We start from the raw sequence: 18,638 nt of genomic DNA, 5'->3' as shown, positions 1-18,638 counted from the left end.
ACTTCTCAAGAGAAGGAAGTGTGTGTGTGTGTGTGTGTGTGTGTGTGTGTGTGTGTGTGTGTGTGTGTGTGTGTGTGTGTGGTTTGCTGGAGTGGTCTTATCCAATGTGAACTCAGGGTCAACTGTCTGGATTATCCCTCTCTATGGGACACTCCTATGACCAGAGGCATCTCCAGGGGCCACAAGCATCCTTTGGGACTAGCCAATGTTTTCTCTACCTTCTCCGCTCTGATTTACTGTGCTTCTGGTCAGGACCCAGACTCAGGGTGTTCCCCATACAGGCAGCTCTGCATGGATGGATTCTAGAGGATCCTAGGCCTTCCCTCTCATTGACCTTCCTTCCTGCTCTGAAATGGACCTTGCATGGTGCATGCTTCTTTGAGTTTTCTCCAATGGAATCTGCCTTCCACAGGGAAAGCAAGGGGGCTGGAAACATGACTCCTCTAACATCAGATGTGAGGCACTCCACTCAGAGTCAGGAATATAGGAATATGGGAACTCTGTCTGTCTCTCTAGAAGGTTCTCTTTTTACCTGGAACAGTGGCTCTCTAAGCAAGGGGCCTAGAGGTACCAGTGTCCCAGCTTGACCTAGGTAATGTGTCCCCCAACTCAAGTCAGGTCCTAGGTGTTTGCTTTGTGATTGAGAGGAAAGTAAAGACTCTGGGCTGTCTGCATGCCCCTCCTGGGTGCAGTCAGTACTCTAGGAGGACACATAGAAGGCGACCACCTGGGAGAGTTTCAGCTTTCCTGTCACATTGGGGAGCTTCCATGTCTACAGAGGTCATAGTTTCTACAATGTCCTCTTGAGAATAGGTGATCCGGACCCTAGTGGGTCCATCTTCCTCCTGGAACTCTTGTGAACATCATCGTAACTCTCCGCAGGACCGAGAGGCAGGTCTTATGTGAGGAGAGAGAGTGAGCAGACCTAAGTACCCTGGGTTGAACTCCCAAAGGTGGAGTCTATCCTCACGAGTTCTGACCTTCCACCAGGCTCTGGGATCTCTGGTTTCCTGAGCATGCTCCTTTCCATTCTCCGCACCCCAATACCTGTACATCCATCCATGCATCCTCAGCAGAAGGCTAGCTCTTCAGAACAGCCTTTTACAGCCATGCCCAGCGGTTCAAACCTGGCTCTTCTCTCTGGAGTTCCTGCAGTGCTTGCCCACAAACCTTTGCCAGTGACCTGCAGCGTCCCCAGACTCACATCATTCATTGAGTGCTTTGCTGCCAGAAGGAATTTGGGGGGAGGGGGTAGTCTAAGTCAAAGCACAGATTCAGTGAGAGCAAGAGCCAAGCGAGAGGGAGGTCTCAGGAGAGTGTTCCATCAAAACCAAAATGCACTGCATGAGGAAAGCTACCAAAGCATCAGTGAAGTCCTGACAGTGAAGGCTGGGTAGTCATGATCAAGAAGACCCTTTTATAGTGTCCCTCGTCTGAAGGGACAGAAGTTCTCCTGAGTCCTGCTCCAAGAGGGGTTTTTCACAAGGACCTAGTGACCTTCCCAGTATTGTATGTGTCAAAGGTCTTGAGAATGTCCTGATGCCCAAACCTGCTGCAGGAGGAAGGTGGTCATGGTCTAGCAGACTAGCAGCCACCAGCTGCAGGTCTCCCTTTAAATAGGTCAGTAATGACTGATGTGTGCCTCCTGGCCCATCCGTAAGAGAATAGTAACTGGCCACCTGAAGGTCTTGTGGCTGCTCCTTGGAAGAAGTCCCACTTGGAGAAATGCCGATGTTACCTGTGAACAGACTGAATTCCAACATAAAAAAAATAGACTGTCAGGTTGGATTTTAAAAAATAGCATTTCTACATTGTTTCGTCACAAGATAACACACTGAAAACGTATTCTTAAGCAAATAGAAACAATAGGAAAAAGATTCGGGAGTCATGATGCTGTGACAGTGAAATTAAGTTTCAAATAGACAGTATGTGAAGAGAGAGCAGAAATGGAGAGCGCCAGTGTCCCCGTGAAACAGTGACAGAACTCAGAAACTTAAAGGCACCAAACAACCCAGCAGGCACAGACAACTTATATAGGTGCCTTGCACAGTCTTGAAATCAGACATAGATCTAGTAAACATGAGTCACTGAGACTACAGCATAACTCACAAGTTTAAACCAGTAGATAAATGCAAAACCTTATTCCTTTTGAATCCAGTTTCCACGTGTTCATAAAACTCCAAAAATGTTTATGTCAGCTAAGTATGGCAATGCGCGCCCTTAACCCCAGCACTTGGGAGGCAGAGGCAGACAGATGTTAATAGGTTCAAGACCAGCCTGGTCTGTATAAAAAAATTACATGACAGCCTAGGCTACATGGTGAGACCCTATCTCAAAAAATGTAAATTTATATTTTTAAAATGTTTAAAGAGACAAAGGAACTAGAAGTTTAAGACCAGCCTTGGACTGAAGAGCTGGCTCAGAAGTTAAGAGCACTGGCTGCTCTTCAAGGGGTCTCCAGTTCAATTCCCACCAACCACGTAGTGGCTCATAACCATCTATAATGAGGTGCCCTCTCTGGCCTGCAGACATACATGCAGGCAGATCGCTGTATATATAATAAATAAACCAGTCTTTTTTAAAAAAAGGCCAACCTTAGCTACAAAGTGAGTTCAAGGCTAACCTGGGCTCTTTAAGACCTGTCTTTGAAAGAGGCATGGGACAGGAGTTAGGGGATGGGGGTGGTCTCTCTGTGACTATAGATCTTTAGCTGAGATCCTGGAGAGAGTTTGTTTGAATTAGAGAACCCTGAATTCACAGCCATCTTGAAGCAAGTTATGTAACTTTCGTAGTCTTTCATAGTCCCTATTTCCTAGAACTGAGGGTGGGAAACGTGGTTCTTAATCTGGGTGATTATGAGAACACACATGACTATGAGATATTTTCCTGAGCTCTGGATAATGGTTTCCACATGAGTCATGACTTCAAAAGCAAGCTCCCAGCCCCTCTTCCACACCAGCATCTGCTGAGTCAGGACCCTCATTCCTGTGTGGCTTTAGCAGGAAAATCACAACAGCCGGTGTGGGCAGCTATGATCTCATTCCTACTAGCAACCGTAATGTAATCTTGGAAAAAGCAAAGCCCATGGGTTCAAACTCCTACAGTCCTGTGCGTTTTCTGTGTGAACTCAGCAAGATGCTTGACCCCTCTCTCTGAGCCTTGACTGGAAAGCCCGAGGGTGCTTCCCACCTTGTGGGGTGCAGCAAGACTAGAGAATGGGTCAGTAGAGCTGAAAAGGGCCCAGATGGGGAAGGTGAATAGCGCATCACCTTTAGAAACCCTGGCATCCATTGAGAACTGTGGAGGAATTGGCAGGGTGGGGCCAGGCAGTGCAGCCTTGGGCCGGTCCTCACCACTCAGCTCCACTGCTGGACCTCACAGGTTAGCGTGAGACTTGCTTGCACGGAGTGGTCTGTAGAGCCACATGGGGCGGACTCTTCGCTTTCTGCTCTAGACCTATTCCTCCATTTGGAGGCTGGCCCACTCCCCATCCTTCCTCTCTTTCCTCAGACCTGGTTGGCTGGAGGAAGCTCCTCTTGCTTGGAGGTGTTGGTGCAGGTGATTGCTTGCTTGTGATGAGATTGCCAACACTAGATGGCAGCATTCCTCCTAGGCATCGATCTGTCCTAGCTGCAAAGGTGGGGCCAAAGCAGACTGGCCTCGATTTGCACCAGAGGGGCCCCCTGATGGACATGGGTGCCTCTGATGCTGGCCTGAGACTGAGAAAATGGTCCCCAAAGCTGTTTTGGAAGACTTCTAAGGGGGAAAGGTGAAGGTGAAAGGTCATGGAGAGTTCTTTACTGACTGATGAGAAGACCCCTGGCTAAGATGCAGGGTTTAGGACCCAGTAGGACTAACTAGGGTGGAACCCGAAGACTGAGTCATTGAAATAGTGTTCAAAGGCCAGGTCTTCCAGACTTGGTGGTGCAGGCTTTTAATCCTGACACTGAGGAGGCGGAAACAGGCAGATCTCTGTGAGTTTGAGGTCAAGCCTGGTCTACATGACAAGTTCCAGACTAGACAAGACATCTCAAAAACAAACAAACAAAATAAGGAAGGAAGGACGGAGGAAGGGAAGGACAGAGGAAGGGAAAGAAGGAGGAAGGAAGGAAGGGAGGAAGGAATGCAAAGTCATGCCCAAAAGTTCATGGTGAGCCAAATATCAGAAATTTTAAACAAAGGCCCATTCCAACCCCTTGCTGTATACACTCACCCTCTCAGCAACCATTCACACCCTGCTAGATCCAGTTCTGTGGCAGGAAGGAGGTAACAGCATATCTCTGGGCCTCCATTTCTTTGTTTCAGATGAAGTGTTTTAATGTGTGGGCTGTCTCTGCTTCCATGTTCTCTGGGGTGGGTGTGCAGCCTGCTCACAGTTTGTGCCCAACTTGCCGCCTGCTTTAAGGTCCATCAGAAGGAGCTCTCCTTGTAACTGTATCTGTGGGCGGAGCACACAGATCCTCTACCTGCAGTGCTCCACTGAAATGCAATCCCTGGGGCTTGTTTCAGCCAGAAACTCTGCCAACAGCTCTGACCCTGTTTCAGCCTCTGTACTGTGCTGGGCACTGGGGTGCTGTCAGACATTCTCCAGGGAGCTCAGCTCACCCCACAATTCGGGTGTAGACAACAGACATGGCAGTGGCAGGAATCAGACAGAACAGGGATTGTGCAGCCCTGTCGGGGCTCAGTGCACTTTGCAGTGGCAGGGACCCCATCCATGGACGGGGGGAGCTTGTACAGATGGGTTTTTCCAAGTGGGTAGAAGAGAAAGAAAAACGACCTTTAATGACCAAGATGGTTCTGAAATGACAGTTTGTCAATGGTAGTCATGGACAGTTGACAGCAGTGCCCAAGTCAGGTGACAATCAGATGCCCACATCCTATCTAGAATGTTACTTCTTGAGTATGAATAACAGAGCAAGGCCACTCTGTCCAGTGTACTAGGGGCTTCTGGACATCAGGATCCTTTTGTGAACCTGGAGCTGTGGGGGTGCAGTGAGAACAATGCACAGCCCCCCCAGGAGGCAGTAGTCAGTGAGTGCCCCTTTGCCATCTCATAGGCACAGTGAGACGGGATGACTCTTTAGGGGTCTACCTAAAGTATGGGAACAGAAACCTGAAGCTACTTTTCACAAGGAGGAATGGAGACACCACAGACTACTCCTATTACAACATTAGTACAGGGAAGGGCGCTGAACTGCCCTGTGGGCCATGCCAGCTACAGAGCAGGACTCAGGCCCCAGAGCTCATGTTTAAAGGTAGGACAGAGTTAATCAGACAGGTAGGGTTCAAAGGCTTCTGAGGCAGATGTGAAAGCCAGCAGCCCACAGGGAAGGTATCCTGGATATTCACCTTCCCATTGATGTGCAGCTTTGCTGTCTGTTTATCACCCAAGTCTATCAAACACTCTCCTCTCCCAGTTGAGGACCCAGGATGCATCGGGGGCTGTCTTCCAGCCCCCTACTGCCTGCCCCATGCAACCTGCCTCTTGCCGGTCTCTCTCTCTTTCTCTCTTCCAGAATGCCAACCTGGCCCCTTGTGGAGCAGACCCGGATGCCAGCTGGGGCACTCGAGGTACACACAATGGGGACCCCTGTGGGTCTCCCGCTAGGCCAGAATCACTAGCACGTGTTTAACCAGTCTCATTCTGAGACCACCCCTCCGGGACCTGCTGGCAGAAGGCTCTGCACCATGGATGAAGTGTCCCCTGGAGGGGTACCTGAGGACCCCCAGCTCTCTCATCCTATGCTGCAGGGGCCTGTCATGGCCTTTTAGTGCTGCACATCTCTTAGAGTGCATTAGAGTTACAAGCAAACGGCTTCCAGGGTCTGAGCTGAACAGTGCAAGCCAAACCCCATTTTTGCCCTTATCCACTGTGTCTGCTGACATGTGTATGAGTGACTAGCTGGTCATGTGACAGGCACTCCGCTCAAGGCTGATCTCTCAGCTCTGAATGGAGCCGTGCACTTGGCCATGCTCCTTGTTACCCTCTGGAATGCTGGGAGAATCTTGCTTTTGCATACCAGTTCACATACAGATGACAGCATCCAGTCTGCTCTTAGAGTGGGTGTCCCAGTCTCCAACTACAGAGCTGGCACTCCAGAGTCCCAAGTCGGAAGACTTAGGACTTGCCTCATATAGGCCTCTTCCTTCCAGAATGATTTTGAGAACCAAATTCTAATGACCCTTCCTGGACGTATGGAGCCCCTGCCATCCAAACTGTGTTAGCTTCTGTACAAGAAGTCTAGAGCAAACCCTGTTAGAAGGAGCAGTACAGAGCTTGGTAGTTTAGAACAGGTAGCAGGGCATGATGCAGAGGGCCTGGGATGTGGCTTGGTGGCAGAGTGCTTGCCTCTCATACCCTGGATTTGATCCCCAGTACCACTTAAACTACACGTGATGGTGCATACTATAATCCTAGCACTTCGGGTGGGAAAACAGGAGGATCAAGAGTTCAAGGCCACCCTCAGCTATATAGTAAGTTCAAGGCTAGCCTAAGCTCAATGAGACCTTTTCAAAAAAGAAGGAAAAAAAAAAAAGACAGTAGAGGTAGGGGACTGTGGTAGAGGGATGGAAGGATAAACATCGCTAAAGGCATCAGACTCCACAACACCCCACAGAAAGTTTCCCTGGAGAACCCATTGCATGTCTGGGTAAACTGAGACTGATGTCTTGCTCAGAGTAGCCTAGAACACCACCAGGAAGGACAACTCCCAGCCTAGAAGCACAGTGCCGCTACACAGCTTCCAGTGTGGCCTGCAGCCTCCTGGCCATGCCTCCTGCTTCCAGTTTGCTGTGGGAGACCCTTGAAATCTCTTAAAATACAAGACCAGAGTCCCAGAAGGCTGCTCAGGGGACCAGAGACCAAGCATGACCCAGCTGACTGGGGGTGGGATTACTCTCATCCTGGACATGGATTCTTGTGTTCCTAAACCAGCCCTGTGGTCTCTGCTCTTCTCTTACAGAGTATAAGGTAAGGGACCATCTTCACTAACCGCCGTCTCCCACCTCGCTGCACCCGCCCAGGTTAAAAGATCCTTTTTGTTGCGTTTTCTCTATGAAAAGTGCATGTCCACAGTCCACACAAGTATGTATCCGGGTTTGTCTTTTGGTCAGCTCAGGGGTACTTGCCTCTCAAGATAACCCTGTGTTGTCTTTCCTGTAGATTTATCCCTATGATTCCCTCATCGTAACAAACCGAATTCGTGTGAAACTGCCCAAAGATGTGGACCGGACACGGCTGGAGGTAAGGCAAAGTAGGGAGGTATCTGCTGAGATGTCACAGATCTCAGCCACGAAATCAGGTTCCCCAAAAACACACACCAGGAGGGGGTGCTGGTGTGGTGTCAGCACAGGGCTCAGAACCAAGGACCCAGGAATCCTCGGAGGCAAAGGGACATGGTCACAGACCCAATTATGTTGGCTTTGCGAAGGGGTGGGAAGCCTGGGTAGCATGGCACGCCAAGGAGCACACGGTGGTCCCATGCCAAGTGCTGCTGTGAAAAGAAGAAACTTCCCGGCTTCTCTGCTGATCTAGGACAGGGAGTTCATCTGAGGAAGACAAGTGTTCATCTGAAAAGTTCATGCAGTCGCAACAGAGAAGTGTCTGGTGGTTCACTCTGGCCAGGGGAGCACTTGGCTGAGTTCTCACTCGACGTCAAGGCTAGAGTGCCTTATATCATGGTCCTCAGTTCCTTCAGAACCACCCAGCCGTCAGCAACATCAGCGAGGGGATTCTCCTCTTGAACTTCGCGCAGAGGCACTGCCTTCCCATGCCTTGTGCACGGGGAGGGCATTTTCCAGCTCTTTTGAGCAGAAGTTACTGTCCTCCTATGCCTTGGGCAAGTAGTGAACCCTGTGTTACCTTCTCATGGGGGCGGCGGCCTCCTGTGTGGCCAGAAACAAGAGAAATAGACATAGCCAAGGGGCCCCATGAAGGGCGGGGCTTTGGAGGGTTGGCAAAGCAGAGACCCAGTCCATTCACAAAGACGTGGCCTCTGAGGTGGCACAGATGGGCCTGTCAGGGGCCCGTGCTTGGATACAGAGTGTAGAGGTCCTGTCTATGTTGCAGAGAGCAGGCTCCCGGCCGCTCCAAGACCAGTCAGGGCTTTCACAGGCAACAAAACAGTGTGAGTGAGGCATTTTTTTCAGAGCCTGTGGGATGTGACGCTGGCAGGGATGGTACCATTGCAGAGTACCAGCTTTCCCGGGCTGGCAGGTCATGTGCACTTGAACCTTCATCTACTTAGGATGAGAACCCAGAGCTGCTTGAGAGAGTTGTTGTGCAGTCAGAGGTCATATGAAGCCCAGTCCCTCTGCACAGGGAGGTGACAGCAGGAAGAAGATGAGGTGACTGTGGTCTCTGCATGGGGAGATAGCACTTCTTAGATCCATAGTGACTTACACTGGAAATCAATGAATTCACATGACGGAAGGGCCCCTTCAGGCATGGCTGGATCAAGGACTAAGCAGTATTTCGCAAACCCAGTGGCTGAGTTTCCTCCAAACTGGCTCTAGGGAGACCCCTTCTCCCTTCTAGGACTCAAGGTCTCTGGGGGAGAAGACCATCTCTCTTATCTGTCTTTGTACAACTCATACTGATCCTCTGGGTAGACATTACTAGACCTCTATCCCTGAACCAACCGGTTCTACCCGGGGCATACAATGTCCGGAGCAGCCAGTTTTACCTGGAGTTAAGTGGGCTTCTGGTGCCACCTGAGCTGGAGAGACCCAGGTCATTCCTGGAAGAAACTGAGACCTGCCACCTGAGATGGAAAAAGAGATCTCAGACAACAGGCAGGTGGCAAGTGTCCACCCAGGGAGGGTCAGGGAGGGGACAGTACAGCATAGCCAAACACAGCAAGATCTCAAACAAGTAGTTACTCAATGCGACCAGTCCACATGGCACATACATGTAGCACCAGCCACGGATCCACATAGTCAAAGCTGTGATTGGCAGGATGCTTGGTGCTCACTGCAAATGAGGAAAGGCCAACGGAGCATTCTCGTGTATTCCGATGTGTGTATCATTTGTGGGAAGGGCCAGCAGCTGGACTGGCTCACAAGCTGTGGAAGACTGGCAGGGTAGGGGGAGAGTGCAGGCCAGTCAGGGATAGGCTCTACCCGTGGTCTTAAGAGACTGGGCCTCAAGAGTCCTTTGCCTGAGTGTCATTGATCATCTCTGCAGGTGGCAGCAGCAGCAATGACCTACAGTGGGATGCCTTGGCCTCTGGCTGAACCTGGGCTTATAAATGGTGGGGTCATGGCCAGGTGCACTACTGCTATATAAAGGGGGGTGCTGCTGACCATTGGCAGCTCATTGGTCAGGACCACCTAGAGGGCTCCAATTTGCTGCCACTCAGATCTTTAAAAAGTGTGGTGCCGTCGTGGGTTACTGAGGACTCTTGGACTAAGTGCTTCACCCTGAGATGCTGCTCAGAGAGCTCAGAAGACATCAGTAGCAGCTCCTGCAGCTCCCTGATGGGGCTCTCTGCTTCCCTTTGGGACTGGGACTGTCTAAAGTGACTTTGGCTTTGCTTGTGAATATGTCTGATGAAACCAGCTAGAGTCTGGGAGGGGGATTTTACATCTGGGTGACCACACCCAAGAGTGTGACTCTCATTGTTTTTCACACTGAACAGCCCCAGGAGGTAGAACAGTTACGCATGTCCTTTCTTCCTTAACAGCTTAGGGACAGGGATATGGTCCAAAGGAGTGGGGTGGGGCTTTCTTGGAGGAGCAGACCCCCCCTTCCCCAACCCCATGTTTGTGTCATAGGAGAGAACTCTAGTTTTATAGTGAAAACCAGTTCATAGCTTGTAAAACTCCAGAGAGCCACAAAGAGGAATGTGGAAGGGGAAGGCCTTCTGGAAGCCCCCAGTGCCATGTCTTCAGGGTGAACAAGTTTCCACAAATCTGACAGCAACCAAGTTGTCTTTTGGATAAGGAGGGCTCACTGTATACTCAACACAACACCACCCACTTTTCCCCTGAGCTATAACACAGACCCTTTCTGTGCCAAGTTATGGTATCCCACCCCGTACCCTGGCCAAGTAGACACAGGCAGGCTGGCTTCCTGCCGGTCCTGAGGACGGGATTGCTACTCACAGGCCAGTGGCTGTGTCTGTCATGCCACATCACTTGCTGCAAGGCAGGCTGGGAAGTGAAGTTAGTCACGGGCTGGAAGAGAGTGTGGGTGTGGTGGGCAACAGACTGTGTCCTCTGTAGCTCACAGGGTTTGTCCCCTGACCGCTGACCATCATCATCAACACTCAATGTCAGAGTTCTCAGCCAAATGCCCCAGTCATTTATAGACATGGGTACTGACTGGGACCCAAGGACAACTTTGCGGGGAAAAAAGACAACAAACAAACCAGATACAAGTTCTGCCCTGGTAGAATCAGTCTGAAATGAGAGGAAGGTGTTCATCAACTGATTATTCAAATGAGTATGTATAACCATGTTGTCAGCATTAGTGAAGGACAGGAACCTGGGCCTCTCGTTTCAAATGAGTGGGTGGTAATGGTGTAGGAAGCATGCTTGTGTGTGCCTGAGTCTATAAGGGTTTGTTAGAAAACCACATGTGGGCTGGAGAGATGGCTCAGCGGTTAAGAGCACTGACTGGTCTTCCAGAGGTCCTGAGTTCAAATCCCAGCAACCACATGGTGGCTCACAATCATCTGCAATGAGATCTGATGCCTTTTTCTGGTGTGTCTGAAGACAGCTACAGTGTGCTTATATATAATAAATAGATCTGAAAGAAAGGAAGAGAGAGAGAGAGAGAGAGAGAGAGAGAGAGAGAGAGAGAGAGAGAGAGAACACACCACATGTGCAAAGGCCAGGGAGCAGAAGGAAACTTGGGCTATTTGAGTAAGGAGCCACAGAAGGAACCTATGAGACTGGACCCGAGCAGGTGGAGGGAGGGACAGCCCAGACCTCACAGGGCCCTGGGTTGTGCTAAGCAGCTTGGCATTTAACCTGGTGACAGGGACACCTAAGCTTGGTTTTCAGTTTACAGCATGCCCTGTGGCACAGCCGAGCAGCAGTTAAAGGTGCCACACAGGGCCCGGTTTGGCACCGTGTGTGATGAAGGTCAGTGGCATGTGTTCTGTTGTGAGGCTCCTCTTTGACTGGGCAGGGGTTGGATGTATCGCACATTTCCACACATGGAGCAAAGGCCAGGTCTCTATTCTCTTTTGTGGGGTTCTTTGCCTGGAAGATCTAAATCCCTGTCTTTGGCCATAATACACCAAGTGCCTCCTTCCCAGAGAAACCCAGGTCCCTGTGTGTTCTGAGTACTTGAATTCTGAGGGCCTGCTGGGCCCAGAGTTCCCATTCCAAAGGAACTCTGTTGGCCCCCGATGAAATGACATGTCCTAATCTGAGCCATTCCCTGCACGCCCTGTCTTGTGTCCATTGAACTTGGCATTGTCTTGCTTCCAACATTGTCTTCGGCCACTCCTGATGGTGTCATGGGAGGGGCTGAGCCCTGGAGTAGCAAGAGCTGATGTGAATCCAGTCTCTGCAATGTCTACCTGTGTGACTGTGGACAAGTAACCTGCTCTCAACTGTTGGGTGACAAGGGCTGCATCTGTCCCATGGACAGTTGCATGGGTTTAAATAGAGGCTCAGAAACGCTAAATTGAGCACCTACTGTGTTAAGCAGCAGGTGGACACCCGTATACATCCCATCCACCCACTTGAGTGACAGCCCTTCAGATCTGAGCTTGCCATGGAGTGGGGCCATGGATGTGGTCCAAAATGATGTTTGCTGGAAACAGGGAGAGTTAGTGTTACCATTTAAAAGGATGCAGGGCAGTGACGTCAGCGGTGGGAGAAATGTGCTTTCACAGTGCCCTGTGTGGCAACACACAGACCTAAGACAGCATGAGCACGACTGAGAGGCACATAGTGGTGCTGTCCCTCCTGTGCGCCCAGCTCCATTTTGAGCACATGGTGCATTTAACACTTCTTTCGCAACTCCACGGGGCATCCAGATGGCTTCCAGGGCCCGTGTTTCCCAAGAGGCAGATGTGGGATTCAGTACTCAGAGTCGCTCTGCTAACCTGCCTTCTAGGTCAACTACAATATGGAGATGGATTGCCAAAGGAACGTGTCTTTCAAATTGCTTTCCTCACATATTTTCTCGTGACTGTGAAGACTGACACACAGAGCTTAGAAACATGCATTCATCTTTCTAACCCTGGGATTACTATTTTTGCAATGAGGTGACTCAAAAGGCTAAGTTCTAAGGCTGGGTTTCTTCTTTGGTTCTTACAGTTTTCAACCCAAATTTTTAGGGTAATCATTTCCGCATAGGCAATTATTGATGATAACCATGCCTACAAAACACCTTTGTGGCAGCATATGGTCAGTGTTTGGCTGAAGCCCCAACCCTTGGAAGAATTAGTATTTCCAATGTAGATATCAAGAAAGGTGAGTGAGGTGCTGGAGAGGTTCCTGTCTGCAGGAGGCTGTGTATGGCCATGTTGGTGTGTCACTCAAAGGTGATGGCTTATGGGTTGGGGGCTCTAAGCTCTTCCTAGGGGTCGGGAGTAGTGGGGGGGCTGTGAACTGGGAAGAGGCTGCTGCAGAGGGCCTGTTGCTTTCCTGGCATCTGAACATTCCCTGAGGCTAATGTGTGTTTGCTGGCATAGTAAGCCCAAGGGGACTGCACCTAGGAAGCAAGGATCTCAAAGTTCAAGGGTCCTTTCTCTACTGAAAGTTGTCTAGCCAATATGATGAGGACGGAGCACCCTGGCCCCTGATGACTGCAGGGGACCATGAGAGTTTAGAGCTCCCCCACCCCATTCATAGGACGTTCCTGATCCAGGTGGAGAAGCACTTGAGTGCTGCAGGGCAGGGGGAACCAACAGAAACGAGGCGGGGCCTCATGTCTGCCAGCTGGCGGGAAGCTCAGAGGAGCTGCGGTGGGCAGAGGCTGATGGCTGAAGGGGTGCTAGATGGCCACAGCCACCATGGTCCCCGAGGAAGGGAAAAGACCATGAGCAGAGACCTGCTGCCCTTCTGGAGTGGAGAGTGATCCAGCTCGGCTGGAATTCAGTGCAGAGGACTCAGTGTGGCCTTGGAGCCCTCTTGGCTACCACAAACCAGGCATTCTCTCCTCTGGAAGAGGTGACATTTTAGTCGGGGCCTATAGAATTAGATGTTGCTGGTGACGCAGAGGGAAGGGTGCTAAAGTCCCTAGGACTTCCACCAGGCAACCATGTCCCCCAGGAGTGGGACTGGCTCGTTCTTCAGAAAGGCACCATGTTGGGCTTCCTTCCTGTGGCTATGGAAGAAACTTGGAGCTCTTGGCCTTGGTTAGCACCTGAGGAGCCCCGGGGCAAGGAGTAGCTAGCTGAGCTCAAACAGCCATGTAGCCCACTGTGGTCAGCCACACCCCATAGCTCTTCTTGCTTGGGAGACACATGGGGATCCAGAGGCCCTTCCTACCAGGAGACTCTAACAGATCCTCTGCCAACCAATGGTTCTTCTGACCCTTGCTCACTCTCTGGAACTCAACAGAACTTGGACAGCCAAGTCCTGTCCCACTCCATGATGAACAGATCCGTCAGAAGTTGGGGATGTGGTGGCGCTAGGGTCACTGGCCTCAGGTCTTTCCCTGACAGCAGTTCAGCTACCCCACCACCTTAATCAATACACCTTCTCAATACCAGCCAATACTTGTGTGCCCCTCCCATGGTCTCATTTATAACCAGCTCTCCTGGGCTGGGCAGGGAGCATCACACAGAGTAGGATGGGAGCTAGCCTGGGCTACATAGTTAGCTCAAGGCCTGCCTGGATTGCATAGTGAGAGCTCGTCTCAAACAACAACCAACAAAACTGAGGACCATGCCTCAAGCCACCTCCCCAGCTCTTTCACCTCTGGTGGTCCATCCCACCCCACCAGGTACCCATTCCTGGCTTCCTAGTGTCTTGAGTCAGTACAGGCAAGAGAACAGAATTGGTTGAGTAATGGTGCCAGTGGGGTTTTTGTCTTATTGCGACCCTGGGCTCACTGAAAGCATCGTACAGTAAATTGGAAGATGGAGAGCAGGCCTGAAAGGATTATGGAAGGAAGCCCAACACAGTATTGTCTAACTCTTGGCGGGCTAGCAATGGACTTCTTAGCACAGCAAGTCATCCTGATCTCAACATGGAGATGCTCATTTCTAGCCCTACATGCTTTCCTGTTCGAAAACATAAGGCAGCCCATGTGCTGAGGGTTTCCATATAGGCGAGACTTGCTGGATGCTGTGAGCTTCGCTGTGCAATGACATGTGTGACTCCAGGTCCATCTCCCGGATCACCCACTGCTGGGGCTCTAAAACTCAGAGCACATGACACAGATTCAGGGACGAGGTTGTATTTATGCTTTTCAGAGATTACCACATTCTCTATTCTGAGACAACATCTCCAGTAGCCCAGGCTGGCTTTGAACTTGCTCTATGGCCAAGGCTGGCCTCAAACTCCTGATCCTTCTGCTTCAGCCTACCAAATGCTGACATTGCCTGTGTATGCCCCGACACCCAGCTCTCATCTGCTTTTCTCTCTCAACCCTTATAGCAACCTTTAATTGAGTGCTGTTGTTGTAAACTTGTGGAAATTGTACTCTTATTTGACACAGTGGTCTAGGCCCTCCCATATTGATCACTAATTAAGAAAATGCCCCACAGGCTTCTTAAGAAAATGCCTTTAGCCCGATCGTATGGAGTCGTTTTCTTGACTGAGGTCCCCTCCCCTCAGATGACTTTAGCATGCATCAGGTTGAAATAAAGCCATCGAGCACACCACCCCTTAGTTCTCTCAGCAGAAAGACGGGAATTAAAACACAATACACCTTCTGAGCAGCCCGTGTCACAGTTTGAGTAAGCGATAGATGAGGTGGCCCGGGAGTCTATAGAAGGCTCCCTGTGACAGGAGTCCTGTCACGGGACATGGTTATTGAACTCGGCCATAGGGAAGCTTTGTCAGGGGGAGTCAGGAATGGAGTGGTGCTGTGGTAGCTCCACGCCAGTCCCTGTGTTCCCCACCAAGACTCTGTCCTCTAGGTTTATTTCTTTCACTGCAAAGAGGCCCTGGACATGCCATCAAGATGGCTCATCTTCAGTGGTAGCCCTGATTCCGGGTTGAACCACACAGAGGAGGCATGTTGCCTGCAAAGCTGTCAGCAGATTTCTAGGGCAAAAGGCCCAGAGCCTGAAGTCACAGTAGACCAGGCTTGGCCCTTGTACGACTGTTCAGTGGTGAAGAGACAAAGGTCAATTTGCGGCTTCCTTGGGAAGATGTAAAGCAAGCATTCCGGCTGTCTCCAGCACTAACATGAGCTTCAGCTGCAGAGAGGAAGACCTGGGCCATGATGAGAGGGGTGCAGCTACTCACTCCCTGTCCAGCTGTCACTGGTTGGTCCCTGTCTCACCTCTAGTTCTTCGAGGTGGTCAGAAATCCTTACCACTCGAGACAAGAAGGTTCCCATGAGGCAGTGTTGGGGTGGAGGAGAGCGTGATTTCATGGGGTATCTGTGAGCCTCTGTTATTCCTGGGATCCAAGGTGACTGCTGGTTGAGAACAAGGACTGGGCACATTCAGGCTCCCCTTCTGTCTGGAGTGGGACACTGTGAATATTGACCAAGATGCCTCGCTTTCATCTTTGCGCTGGTTGTCCTCAAAGGGACAGAGGTAGGCTGGGTGTCTGTACATAGTCCAGCCTATGTACAGAGTTAAGTAGGAATTGGACCCAAGGGACAGACACAAAATGCAGGTAGAGGTGTCAGACATTATGATGGGGTCCCAGGTGAGGAGCCAGTGTTTCTCAGAGCAAAGGCAGCTTTTCAGGCCCTGTTTCAAATGACACTGACTGTCCCTCATTTTCTTCCTTGTCTGAAGAGACACCTATCACCTGAAGAGTTCCAAGAAGTGTTTGGGATGAGCATCGAGGAGTTTGACCGCCTGGCCCTGTGGAAGAGGAATGACCTCAAGAAGAAAGCCTTGCTGTTCTGACAGCTGCCAACGTCTTACCAGGAGCCTGCTGGGGGCGTAGGGCTGAAGGACCCCACTGGCCCCTCCAAAATCCCCTCCTGCACCTTGCTCTGCTTCTCCGTGTCAGTGGGGCAGACAGGGTGCCTGCAGGAGGCAGGGTGGGGCCAGGTCCTGAGGAGCATCCAGCAGGCATGGTCCCTTGTGTAGCAAGGATGCTCCTGCCTGTAGTTTAGGGCCATGTGCCAGCTTGACCCACTCCTTCCCGCCACAGCTGGGCATCGGGGCAGTGTTGCAGCTATCCTAGGAGATGGGGCAGAGCATTCAGCCAGCCCAGCACCTTCCCAGGGCACCTGGTGTGCTCACACCTGTGCTAGGCACTGGGGCACAGAGTGTCTGGGATGTGAGTGAAAGGCTTGTCAGTGGCAGACCCTGACACAGTAGTAATGGTAAGTGTGAGACTCCTCAGTGCATGAGGAGGCATCGGGCAGACTGGCAGGCTGAGGCAGGGGAGCCAGGCCAGTGTCTGAGAGGCAGTGGGGCTGTGTTTTTTGCAGTTATTGTGATGGATCTTTTCTGGGGAATGAATGTCGACCTGACAGGGTGCCCCCCACTAGTGCTGTGCATTTGTATTGTGCCCTTCTTCCAGATCACCCCCTTAGTTGCCTAAATGATATCTTTCAAGTTACACAGAAGTTTTTATTTTATTAAAAAGTATCGCTTCCTTACACATAAGAAGACATATATGCAGAGTTTAGTTTTACGGTCCCCGAGAAGGGGAGCGCCTCCGCCTTACACCCCCACCAACCCCCGCCCGCCCACCATGCAGGCCTCTGTGCTTCCAGTCCTCGGCGTTCCTCACAGACAAGAGCCAGTCTGTTTCCCTCCGCCCCTGCTCCTTTGTATGTGTCACACAGACAGCCTCAAAAACACTGGCTCAGCAGTGCAGTTTGTAAATACATGTGAAATGTATCCATCTTTTCCCCTCTCTGTCATTTTCCCAAGTCCCAAAGAGAAGAGCGCCCCCTGATGGCCAAAGCCCTAGAATAAAGGTTTCCCCACTGTGGCCTAGTCTCACATAAACCTAACCAGTCTTCCCTGGTAAAGACACTCACTGTAGCCCCCACCACACAAAACATGCATGCCCAGGAAGCATGCTGTCACAGGACACGGGCTCTGAATGCAGCGGCAGAGATCGACAACTAGAGGTGGTGCCTCCTCCAACCTGGGTGTCCAGAAGTGGGGACTAGCTGGGGCCCTGGTAACAGGTACGGAAGAGCACCCCTGCTGCAGGATGCGTGGACACTGTGGTCCTGGGTGACTCTAGCTGTCCCCTCCTCTGGGCTGTCCTCACTCTCTCACATCCTGGGGCATGCCGGGTGTCATTTTGTGCTGGGGTTCTCACCAGCCTGGCTGGGCCGTGGAGGGGAACTTTTGGTACTTAAGTCTGCTTCCTGTCACTTAACAGTCTGGACCTGCGCAACTGGAAACCCCCACCTCCTCACTCACAAGGTGTCGCGTCCTATCTGATCCCTGGGACACCTGGGAAAAATAAACGGTGACACACTGTAAATTGTGAAAGGACAGAATGTGTTCAAGCATGTTTGGCTTTGGAGGCACGGGCAGGGTGCGGGCATGGAGCAGGCCAGGCCACCAGGGAGAGACTCTTGCTCCATCCAGAGGTGGCCATGAGGGTTGAAGCCTTGGCTTGGGCAGCCTTAGCGAGCCAACAGCTGGCATCTGCCTACTTTGCTAACCCCTGCTCTGTAGTAAAGGCTTAAAGGGGCCCCTAATGTATCCCCAGAAGTTAGGGAATGCTTTCTAGAGAAGGTGCCCAGGCTTGGTCTTGAAAGATGGAGGGTCTCATCTTGAAAGATGGACGGGGATGCCAGGCTGATGGAATAGTGAGGCTGAGGACAGCCTTGTATGTCCTGGAAGCTTTGGTGTTTGGAAATGGCTGAGTGTGGGGCTGGGGAAAGGGCTGAAGTAAAAGAAAAAGGCAGCAGGGGTCTTCACGGAAGGACTGAGGCGTCCTGGGTTAAATGTGTGACACTCTCTAATCTTAGGTAAAAAGTAACTGGCAGTTCTGCTGAACTCAGTGTTTTCTCCCAAAGCCTACCCAGCACATGCTCTGTGTCTGCTGTGCAAGCAACCCCATGGTCTACCGCTACCCAAGCAAAACCCGGTGCATTCTTGGTTCCTTCCCTCCCTAAGTCTTGGCAGTTCCACTTTGGGCAAAGTTGTCTCTTTCCAACATGGCTTCCAAGTATCATCTTGGAAGCCTTCCAAGTATCATCTCTCTCTCTCTCTCCTTGAGCACTGCTATCTCCAGATAAGCAAGGGGCAGAAGGAGGCAGTGTGACAAAGACTCCTGGGTGCAAGTGCAAAGCTTTCTGGCTTAGGACCTGTGGTCCAGACCACACTCACTGCTCACAGCTCATTTTCCAAGTGCCCTAGTGTCACCTAACAGCCAAGAGCAAAACTCTCAATCCAGTTGTCCCAAACTGCTAGCAGCCTTGAGCCATGGCTCCAGCCTCAGTGTCCCTGATCATCCTGATTCTTCCTGGGCAGCTGAATGTCATAGCCCCTATTTGTCTGTCCTGCATGCTCTGGGCAGCATGACCTTGGCTTGCACACCGGGTTTCCCTCCCAGGTGAGTCC

General features: G+C 51.2%; 1 protein-coding gene across 8 annotated transcripts in view; it reads left to right on the top strand.

Annotated features, from left to right (window-relative positions):
• The window catches only part of Ablim2 (actin binding LIM protein family member 2), a 124,909-nt gene extending 107,348 nt beyond the window's left edge, over window positions 1–17,561 (top strand). For 4 of the 8 annotated variants that reach the window (XM_032917136.1, XM_032917135.1, XM_032917134.1 and 1 more), the window contains 4 exons: window positions 5,520–5,574; window positions 6,966–6,973; window positions 7,166–7,246; window positions 15,888–17,561. In XM_032917136.1, the coding sequence (XP_032773027.1) occupies window positions 5,520–5,574; window positions 6,966–6,973; window positions 7,166–7,246; window positions 15,888–16,001 (258 nt within the window). In that variant the 3' untranslated portion in view covers window positions 16,002–17,561. The remainder of the gene's footprint in view (window positions 1–5,519; window positions 5,575–6,965; window positions 6,974–7,165; window positions 7,247–15,887) is intronic. The other 4 variants (XM_032917141.1, XM_032917138.1, XM_032917140.1 and 1 more) reach the window with 1 other exon arrangement.
• Window positions 17,562–18,638: the final 1,077 nt, after the last annotated feature.

The sequence above is a fragment of the Rattus rattus genome, chromosome 11 (genome assembly GCF_011064425.1).
Source record: "Rattus rattus isolate New Zealand chromosome 11, Rrattus_CSIRO_v1, whole genome shotgun sequence".
Taxonomy (NCBI): domain Eukaryota; kingdom Metazoa; phylum Chordata; class Mammalia; order Rodentia; family Muridae; genus Rattus; species Rattus rattus.
This window is presented reverse-complemented; position numbering and strand designations above follow the sequence as displayed.